General features: G+C 44.1%; 1 protein-coding gene and 1 pseudogene across 6 annotated transcripts in view; one reads left to right on the forward strand and one right to left on the reverse strand.

Annotated features, from left to right (window-relative positions):
- RNF32 (ring finger protein 32) overlaps positions 1-10672 on the reverse strand; it is a 41439-nt gene that overhangs the window by 22207 nt on the left and 8560 nt on the right. For all 6 annotated transcript variants that reach the window (XM_032244897.1, XM_032244895.1, XM_032244896.1 and 3 more), the window contains one exon: positions 505-647. In XM_032244897.1, coding sequence (XP_032100788.1) covers positions 505-647 — 143 coding nt within the window. The remainder of the gene's footprint in view (positions 1-504; positions 648-10672) is intronic.
- LOC116527785 lies at positions 3368-6635 on the forward strand (annotated as a pseudogene).

The raw sequence follows: 10672 nt of genomic DNA on the forward strand, positions 1-10672 counted from the left end.
ACATGTGTATTATCTGTTAACTCAGGGTAGCATCATCCATCTTAATATGGTAAAGTTTCATGAAGTCATTAAAAGATTTTACTTAAAGATTCTCTCACAAATTCTTTGAAGACATTCAAGCAGTTTTTTTTGTTGTTCTTTTCTGACTCAAATCACAAACAACTTAAGAATTCCTCTGCTTTCTTCCAGCGCTGGGACACAGCTGCTCCTGGGGAGCCCCCCAGTTATCTGCCCAGCCGCTGGGGCCCGCTGAAGGGAAACATTCCTTTTGTACGAATGTTAGTATTTGAGAATACCAGTCAGTAAACAAACAGAACTATTTAATGAGGGTGTTTAGCTCTTCTTCACACACTTTAATTAATGTAAAAAGAAATGGAAGTGTGTGAGGCTCACACCGGAGGGTGAAACACAAAAAGGAAGCCTGGAATCTCAGGCTCCAGCTCCGGGCCTGGTTCCTAGGAAACAGCCCACGAGCTCCCTAGCTTCCCCTCGCACGCTGAACACCTGGGGACGAAGCTCGAAATCTTCTTTACAGATGGGGCACGGCTGCACGGAGTCCCCTTGCAGGAGGGACCGCTGTTTCACCTTCTCCCACTCATCTGATGACAGCGGAGGTGGTGGAGGCCCAATGAGGCCCAGCTTCTGTGCTAAAGTAAGACAACACAGGACAGGGGTGAGAGTGTCTTTTAGAATATGGCAGCCTCCTATAATTGTAATGGCAAACAAATATTAAAGAAATACATACAGATCACATACTTTATTTCACAACAGAGGTTGTCCCTTGGTATCCCCAGGGAGTGTGCTCCGGGACGCCCCAGGGATGCTCAAGTCCCTGATATAGGATGGCGTGGCATTTGCATACAACCCATGCATATCCTCCTGTATACTGTCAGTCACCCCAGTTACTCATCATTCCTAATGCAAGTGCTATGTAAATAGCTGTCATACTATATTGTTTTAAAATTTGTTATTTTTCTATTGTTGTAATATTATCTTTTATTAATTTATTAAAATTTTGATCTGTGGCTGGTTTAATCTGTGGATGCAAAACCCACAGATACAAATGGTGGCCTGTATATAGGATGCCATTTTCCTATGAGGGCAGAAAAGTCAGTGCTAGTAATACCTTACGTTTTCAATATGATTATTTTTTATTTACACAGAATTTCCCATATCTTAATTTCATTCTCACGATAATTCAATAAGGCAAGCAGGAGTGATATCCAATTTTATGAAAGAAAAACTGAGGAATACTCATTTTTACACATATTGGCCCAAGGTTCTCCCAGTTCTCACCTGCCTCAGCCCGCAGCCTTAGGCACTGTCTCCTCCAGCTCACCTTCCTCTGCCACCAGCGGCCTTTACATCAATCCTGCACCTCTCCTGCTAAAAACTTCCTATGATGGATCATTACTGTCAGAATAAAGTTCTTATTTCAATAACACGTGGGTACCCACCACATGCTGACTTGGCATGGAGCAGGTAGTGTGGTGGGAAACACTCACTTTGAAAAAGCAACTGCAACATCCTCAGGCAAATGCTGGAAGTGAAGTGTCACCTTCCACCACCTCCCCACACCCCCAAGGAGGGTTAATGCATAAAAAAGCATCGACCTACAAGGACGTCTTCAGAAACAGAAGACAAAATGTTACATCTAGGAAACAGGACAGGAAGCTGTAAAGGGATACTCTGAGTACAGAAGAGCTCCTGGGCTTTTAGAGTAGAAATGTAATGTCAACTGAAAGGCTGGAAGAGAAAGCTAAGATACAGTCATGAGTTAACAACAGGCGATTGTTGTTAAGAAATGTGCCATTAGGCGATTTCGTCATCTTGCTAACACTGCAGCGTAGGTACACGCACAGCTGGTACAGCCCACCACACACCTAAGCTGCATGGTACAGCTGACTGCTCTAGGCTACACACCTGCACAGCATGTCACTGTATTGAATACTGCAGGCAACTAATACAATGGTAAGGATTTGTGCATCCAAACACAGAAAAGGTACAGTGAAAAATATGTATAAAAGATTAAAAATGGTGTACCCGTGTAGGGCACCTACCATGAATGGAGCTTGCAGCTTGAAAGTTGCTCTGGGTGAGTCAGTGAGTAGCTGCTGAGGGAGTGTGAAGGCCTAGGACATGACTGTACGGCACTGTAGACTTTACAGTCTACACTTAGGCTACACTACATTTGTAAACATGTATTTTCTTCAACAATAAAGTTAGCTTACTATAACTTTACTTTCTAAACTTCTAAATTTTTTAACTTTTGGACTCCTTTGCAATACCATTTAGATTAAAACACTATATTGTCCAGGCTAGCATGTGGTGACCTGACCATGGCTCACCGTAGCCTGTAGCTCCTGGGCTCAAGTGATCCTCCCACCTCGGCCTCCCAAGTAGCTGGGACAAAAGGCACATGCCGCCATGTTCAGCTGACTTCTTAGTTCATACAGAATATTTTCTTTCTTTATATCCTTATTCTATAAGCTTTTTCTATTTCTCAAATTTTTTTTTTAGACTTAACTATTTTGTTAAAAACTAAGATACAAACACGCATATTAGCCTAGGCCAACATAGGGCCAGGTCATCAACATGTCACTAAGCAGCAGGAATTTTTCAACTCCATTATAATTTTATGGGATCACCATGGTTTGTCATTGACTGAAACTTTGCTATGTGGCATATGACTATAATCTCACAGAAAAACATGTAACAGGAGACAGAAAATAAGAAAATCAAGAGACCGGTCTAGGTGGTGTTGTGACATCTGAAAAACTGGCATTCCAGAAAGAAAACATGGAAAATGGAGAGTAAAAATTTTAAAGAAAATAGTCCAAAACGTCTCCCAGAAGCAAAGGATATGAGCTGGTTTGAGAGGGCCCAGTAACCAGAACAGAGTCCCATCGCTGTGACAATCTCTGAGACAGAAAGCAGACTCAAAAACAAAACAACAGGCCTCAAAAAAGGATCAGGAATCAGAACTGTGACAGATTCACCCACAGCAATACAGACAGAAGACAATTCCTTCAACATTCAGAGGAAGGAAAGATATCCACATCAAGATTCCTGATTAGCTATCAATCAAATGTGAGAAAAGAACAGATGTGGGCAGGTGCGGTGGCTCACACCTGGGGCACGGTGGCTCACACCTGTAATCACAGCACTTTGGGAGACTGAGGCGGGCGGACGCGAGGTCAAAAGATTGAGACCATCCTGGCTGACACAGTGAAATCCCATCTCTACTAAAAATACAAAAATTAGCCAGGCGTGGTGGCAGGTGCCTGTAGTCCCAGCTACTCAGGAGGCTGAGGCAGAAGAATCACTTGAACTCAGGAGGTGGAGGTTGCAATAAGCTGACATTGGGCCACTGCACTCCAGCCTGGCAACAGAGAAAGACTTGTCTCAAAAAAAGAACAAAGATTACTGTTATGCACACAAGCTTCTATGTGGGCCTCCTCCGCACTCCCCCAGGGAGTTACTGACCAGGAGCATCAACACCATGGGGGAATAAACTGAGGAGGCTGCCATGAGGTCCAAGGGGAGAGCCCAGGGTCCCAGGGTGCTGCTGAAGAGGGAGCCTGGGGAGGGTATGGCAGCAGGGGGAAGGAATCATGGAGGATTCCAGAAGCAATGTCCTCATCGATAAAGTACCCTGGTATATTTTAATGTATTGAGAGAATGTATTTCTGGAGGAGATTTTAGGGATGAATCAGGGATGAGTGATGATAGAGGAAACTAAATGTGAAAAAAGAAGACATCACTTCAGGGAAAGTAGAAAAATGTCTGAGAAGGAAATTGTAATATAGAACACCACACTGCTTAGCTGTGAGTGAAGTCAGAATTGTAACAGAGTAAACACTGAATGTTATCAGTCTAATCACACGTTATGAAAATAATATGCTAAATCTCAATCTTCCATAGTAAGAAGAGATAATGTCCAGAACTGAAAATTAACAAAACAGCAGCACAGACATGTTGTTTAGAAATATGAAAAATAGGACCGGGATATCTGTGTATGTCCTATGCAAACCTATTCAGATGTTTATGGCCAAGCTTAATTCACTGAAGCTCAGCAATTTTGGTGACAGACAAGTGAGTTCAGACAATCAATGAGTTTCTGACCAGCATCAAGTTCATCAAAATGTGCGCCTGGGAGAAACCTTGTACCAGCACTCCCCAAGATGTAAGGAGGAGGGAACAAAAATTACTGGAAAAAGCTGGATTTGTCCAAAGCAGAATCTTCACCGTGGCCCCTCATGTCCACCACAGCCATCGTGCTGACATTCTCCTGCCACATCCTCCTGAGACCCAAGATCACCGTGCCCACGGCATTTAGTGTGATTGCCATGTTTAATGTAATGAAGTTTGACATTGAAATTTTGCCCTCCTCAGTAAAAGCAATGGCTAAAGCCAATGTCTCTCTAAGAAGAATGCAGAAAATTCTCACAGATAAAAGCCCTCCATCTTACATCACCCAACCAGAAGACCCAAATACTGTCTGGCTTTTAGCAAATGCCACCTTGACATGGGAGCATGAAGCCAGCAGGAAAAGTGACACAAAGAAATTGCAGAACCTGAAGAGGCATTTATTCAAGAAACAGAGGTTGGAGGCAGTGAGTAGAGTCCGCCAGCCAAGGGAGCTGCTGGCCCAGAGGAGCAAAGTGGCATCCCCAAATCAGTTCTGCACAACATAAGCTTTGTGGTGACAAAGGGGAAGATCTTGGGAATATGTGGGAATGTGGGAAGTGGGAAGAGCTGCCTCCTTGCAGCTATACTAGGAGAGATGCAGCGGCAAAAAGAGGTGGTGGTGGTCAATGGAACTTTGGCTTACATTTCACAGAGCATGTGGATCTTTCATGGAAATGTGAGAAAAACATACTCTTTGGAGAAAAGTATGATCACAAAAGGTAACAGCACACAGTCCATGTCTGTGGCCGCCAGAAAGACCTGAGCAGGCTCCCCTTGGAGATCTGACTGAGATTGGGGAGTGGGGTGTCAGCCTCTCCAGGGTGTAGAGGCAGAGGATTAGCCTGGCTGGTGCCGTCTGCTCCCACTGTCAGTTCTACCTGCTGGATGACGCCCTGTCGGCCATGGACGCCCACTTGGGGAAGCATGTCTTTGGGAGCGCATTAAGACAGCACTCAGGGGGAAGACAATGGTCCTGGTGACCCACCAGCTGCATTTCTTAGAGTCTTGTGATGAAGTTATTTTATTAGAAAATGGAGAGATTTGTGAAAATGGAAGCCACAAGGAGTTAATGGAGGAGAGAGGGCGCTCCAAGGATCCCGAACACCTTTATAATGCAGCAATGGTGGAAGCCTTCAGGGAGAACCCTGCTGAAAGATGGGAAGATGCTGGTACAATTGTTCCTGTGCACCAGCTCATCCAGACTGAATCCCCCTGGGAAGGAACTGTGACCTGGAAAACATGTCACATGTATGTAAGGCTTCTGGAGGGCACCCCCCTTCTCTTGTCATGTGTTCCTCTTCCTCCTGATAGGCAGCTCTGCATTCAGTAACTTGTGGCTGGGTCTCTGGTTGGACAAGGGCTCACGGATAACCTGTGGGCCCCAAGGCAACAGGACCATGTGTGAGGTTGGCACAGTGCTGGCGGACATCAGGCAGCATGTGTACCCGTGGGTGTACACTGCCAGCATAGTGTTCATGCTGGTATTTGATATCACCAAAGGCTTTGCCTTCACCAAGATGACACCGATGGCATCCTCCTCACTGCATGACACGGTGTTTGGTAAGATCTTACAGAGCCCAATGAGCTTCTCTGACATGACTCCCACTGGCAGGCTAAAAACCGATTTTCCAAGGATATGGACGAGCTGGATGTGAGGCTGCCATTTCATGCAGAGGACTTTCTGCAGCAGTTTTTTATGGTGGTATCTATTCTCATGATGTTAGCTGATATGTTATACCTAATTTCCTTACAGTTGTACTGATTGTCCTTGCTAGAGTCTTCTTCATTCTCTTATGCATTTTCCACAGAGGAGTCCAGAACCTCAAGAAGGTAGAGAAAGCCAGGCATCCTGCTTCTCCCACATTGGCCTCTCCATGCAGGACCTGGGCATCATTCATGCCTATGGCAAGAAGGAGAGCTGCATCACCACGTTTAAGAGGCTGAACGACGAAAACCCCTATCACTTCTTCTACTTTAACCGTGCTCACAGGTGGTTAGCGCTGAGAATGGATGTCCTCATGAACATCCTCACCTTCGCTGTGGCCTTGATTGTGACCCTGAATTTCTCCTCCCTCACTGCTTGATCCAAAGGCCTTTTATTGTTATATATCATCCAGATGAAGAAACTGGGCCCCAGAAAGACTTGGCCCAAGCCCATACAGCTGTTCTGTGTGACGGCCAGGATTTGAACACAGGCCACCTGGTCCTCCTGTTTGTCTGAATCTTGTTATCTTTGGAAACTTTTTTTGACATAGTCCTTATTCTTAGTGCTCTGAAACTCTCGGATAATGTATCTGAATATGGGTTTTTATTCATGTGTTCTGTTCGATGCTAAGGGTTCTTTTAAAGTCAAATTTTTCATCAGCTTGGAATAAAAAGAAATGATAAAAATAGGGCCAGGTGTAGTGGCTCATGCCTGTAATCCCAGCACTTTGGGAGGCCAAGGTGGGTGGATCACCTGATGTCTGGAGTTCAAGACAAGCCCGGCCAACATGGTGAAACCCGGTCTCTACTAAAAATACAAAAATTAGCCAGGTGTGGTGGTGGGCACCTGTAATGCCAGCTAATTGGGACGCTGAGGCAGGAGAATCGCTTGAACCTGGGAGGCAGAGGTTGCAGTGAGCTGAGATCGCACCACTGCACTGCAGCCTGGGCAATAGAGCAAGACTCCTTCTAAAAATTAATAAATAAATAAAAAATACCAGAAAAACAAACCAAAGTGGCTGCCTTGGAGTAATGTCCAAAATGGGCCAGGGGAATGCTACACTTTCTGTTATGATCCTCACAGAACAATTTCACTTCTAAAACTATGCCCCTGGATCTTCTGGTAAGAATCAAGCAGCTACGAGTGTGATGAACGCTATGGAGAATGGCATGCAGGGCACACGGGGTTTGGATCAGGAGCTGTGACCCCAGGGAAGGTTGCCTGACCAAAGTGGCATTAAATGGAGACCCACAGGGTGCAGACTAACAGCAGCAGGTGAAGAGGGGGGGAAGATTTTCTAGATGGAGGGAAAGGTGCAGATGGCCGTTGGTGAGAGAGCACTTGGCCTGCAGAAAAACGCAAAAGCAGTAAGACTGAAGAGGCTGAGACTGAGGCTGCAGAGGAGGGGTGCTGCCTCAGACCTGCTCTCTGCATTTGGCTCAAGGTGTGGGAGCAGGGAGGACAGGGACCCCAGTGCCACCCCTCCTCTTAGACTTGGGTCAGCGCTTGCTGTACAATCCAGACTCTGCTGTGGTCAATGCCAACTACCTCAACTTCAAGCATCCATATGCCCCCCATCATGCAAACCTGGTCTTGCATTTATAAAACAATCAAGACCTTAAAACAGGAAGGAGAATAGGTACCTAACTGTATTGACAGATTTCACCAAACTGCTGTGTTCTCTGGCCACAGTGCAATAATGTTTAAAATCAATAGCACGTCTAGCGCCCATCTTGCCTGCAGAACTACACTGCACTTTGGTGGAAATGGGCTCAGCCCCACAGAGGACTCTTGATAGAGCTAAGCATGTCATGGAGGTTTGCTCCGCTTTGCCAATTTTTAGACTATCAAGGGGCATGTCACCATCTCAGGTGAAGTGGAAGGAAGGGCTGTCAGGAGCTCTCACCCCTGCCTTTCCTGCATGTCCCTTGTCCCTGAGGACTGATCCTGGGGCTGGGCACCCTCTTGTGTCCATGCACGCATGCAGCACCTCCCCAGGCAGCACCGGAAGGAGGCTGGTCCTGGCAAACATTAATAAGCCACCAAACCAGAAGCGTGGTGAACAATGACACACACCATTAAGGTTTACGTCACTTTCAGCATGTTGCTTCTATACTTGCAGCCAAATGCATCCTAACCCATCACCTCTCCTCATCCCACTTAAAGGAAAAAAAGAGCCTCAGGCCCAGATGATTTTACAAGTGAGTTACCCCAAACTTTTAAGGAACATCCCTATTTCCTGTTGTTCCAGAATACTGAAAAAGAGGGAACACTGCCCAACTTATTTGGTGAAGCTTATATGGCTTTGATAATAAAACCAGAAAAGAACAGAACAAGAACAATCCATAGTCCAAGGGAATCCATGGTTAAACGTCAAACATCCGGAATGAGAATTAGTTATCAGAATGTGACAGTGAATTTGAAAAACACTATGGGCAAGTAGGGTTTATTCAAGCTACGCACGGAAGAGTCAACATCAGAGTTGTAATGTATGACACAAACTAAAGGAGAAAATGCACAACAAACATGCTCATCTAAAAAGTTGCAGGAAAAAAAGCATCTAAAAAAGTACACCTATTAGTGAGTTTAAAAACCTCTAGCAACTTGCTGAAAGGGAAATTCTATAGTTAGATAAAGGCCAACAAACAAGTAACACAAAACAGAACAATAAAGGGCAAACATCACATAAGTAGGGCCATAAAAACTGTTGGCTTAGGAACAAGACAGAAATGCTAGGTATTACTCCTTGTATTCACCACAGCTCAGAAGATCCTGCCAGATTAAAAAGAAAAAAAAAAGCGGGGGAAAAAAAAGAAGGGGCATGAAAGTGGAAAGGCACAGACAGACAATCAACTGAGTTACTCAGAAAACCCCTGGGAGTTGGAGACAAAAAGACCTAAATGGTGTGAGATACCACCATTTTTGTGGATCAGATGATAGCACTGTAAATACGGTATTTCCTCCATCTACAAAGTCGATTAGAAAACAATGTCCAGCAGAATTTTATGTAGAAAATGAGGCAGTTTTACAGAAAAAAAGAGAAAAGGTCCTTTCCTACCAGCTGTTAAGACCTATTACAAGACTATTAATCAACACAGTGTGACAGTGACATAGAAGCAGAAGCCTCAAAAAGAATGAACAGAACACGTTTTTCTACCCATCGATTTTCCCAGTGTCATAAGCAGAACAAACTGGCGAGATCCACATGTGAAAGGTAAAAGGTTAAAGGTAAATAAAGAAAATGTAGAAGAATCTTTGCACTTTCAGAATGCTGAAGGATATCTTAAGTCTCTCCCAAACAGCAATAAAATGGAAAAAGAACCCAATGGATTTAACATTAATCAGAATGAAACCTGTATTCAATGTAAAATTACAGATATAACTTAAAAGATGGTAAAATATATTTTCAGTGGCTAAATCAACAAGAGATTACTAGGAAGAATATGTACAAAACTCCAGTAAATCAGCAAGAAAAGACAGAAATCCAAGTGGAATATTATGTATAATATTCCACTATATTAATTAGTAGTTAAGAGCCTATGATTCAATGTCAGTAGTAACTAATATGCACAATTAGGATTTTTTCCATAAAGAGGTCCTGAAAAAATGTCTCATTTATTTACCTAAATAATTTTACTTCTTTTCCAGATTGAGAAGTTCCTCTTGTTATCTAATTTAAATTTTTCCTGATAAAAATTCTGAAGATTGATTATGATGAAACTATTTGGTCATCTACATACACTACACAGGCACAACAGAAGACCTTCACTAAACTGCTGTATGACATTATTCCAAGTCTCAACACATTCTTGAGCCACACCATTTTCTGGAAGACAATGAGCTTGTTAGCAGAAGTTCAAAGGAAGATAGCATCAAATATCTCCTCTGCCGTTGCTGTGGGACAGATGTGCTCCACCTTGTGCGACTCCAACACACAGGCCTTCCAGCACCTCCACATCCAACTGACCTGCACTAGGACACGCTGTCCTCAACCAAACCTAGTTTCCATGCCCATCATTAAAAAATCATATTTCTGGGACCAGGCGCAGTGGGTCACGCCTGTAATTCCAGCACTTTCGGAGGCCAAGATGGGTGGATCACGAGGTCAGGAGTTCAAGACCAGCCTGGCCAACATGGTGAAACTCCATCTCTACTAAAAATACAAAAAATTGGCCAGGCGTGGTGGTACGTGCCCATAGTCCCAGCTACTAGGGAGGCTGAGGCAGGAGAATCACTTGAACCCAGGAAGTGGAGGATGCAGTGAACTGAGATCGTGCCACTGCACTCCAGCTTGGGCACAGAGTGAGCTTCGTCTCAAAAAAAAAAAAATCATATTTCTTACTTTTCAGTTTACAAATAATTTCAGATTTACAAAAGGCTGTAAAAACAGTATGAAGAATTCTCAACAAAGGACTAGTATCCAGAATCTATGTGGAGCTCAAACAAATCAGCAAGAAAAAAAAAACACCAAATAATCCCATCAAAAAGATGGCAAATGACACAAACAGACATTTTTCAAAAAGAGATAAACAGATGGCCAAGAAACATGAAAAAATGCACAACACCAGGGCCGGGCGCAGTGGCTCAAGCCTGTAATCCCAGCACTTTGGGAGGCTGAGGCGGGTGGATCACGAGGTCAAGAGATCGAGACCATCCTGGTCAACATGGTGAAACCCCGTCTCTACTAAAAATACAAAAAAAAATTAGCTGGGCATGGTGGCACATGCCTGTAATCCCAGCTACTCAGGAGGCTGAGGCAGGAGAATTGCCTGAACC

The sequence above is a fragment of the Sapajus apella genome, unplaced genomic scaffold (genome assembly GCF_009761245.1).
Source record: "Sapajus apella isolate SASKATOON/1434 unplaced genomic scaffold, GSC_monkey_1.0 scaffold56, whole genome shotgun sequence".
NCBI lineage: Eukaryota > Metazoa > Chordata > Mammalia > Primates > Cebidae > Sapajus > Sapajus apella.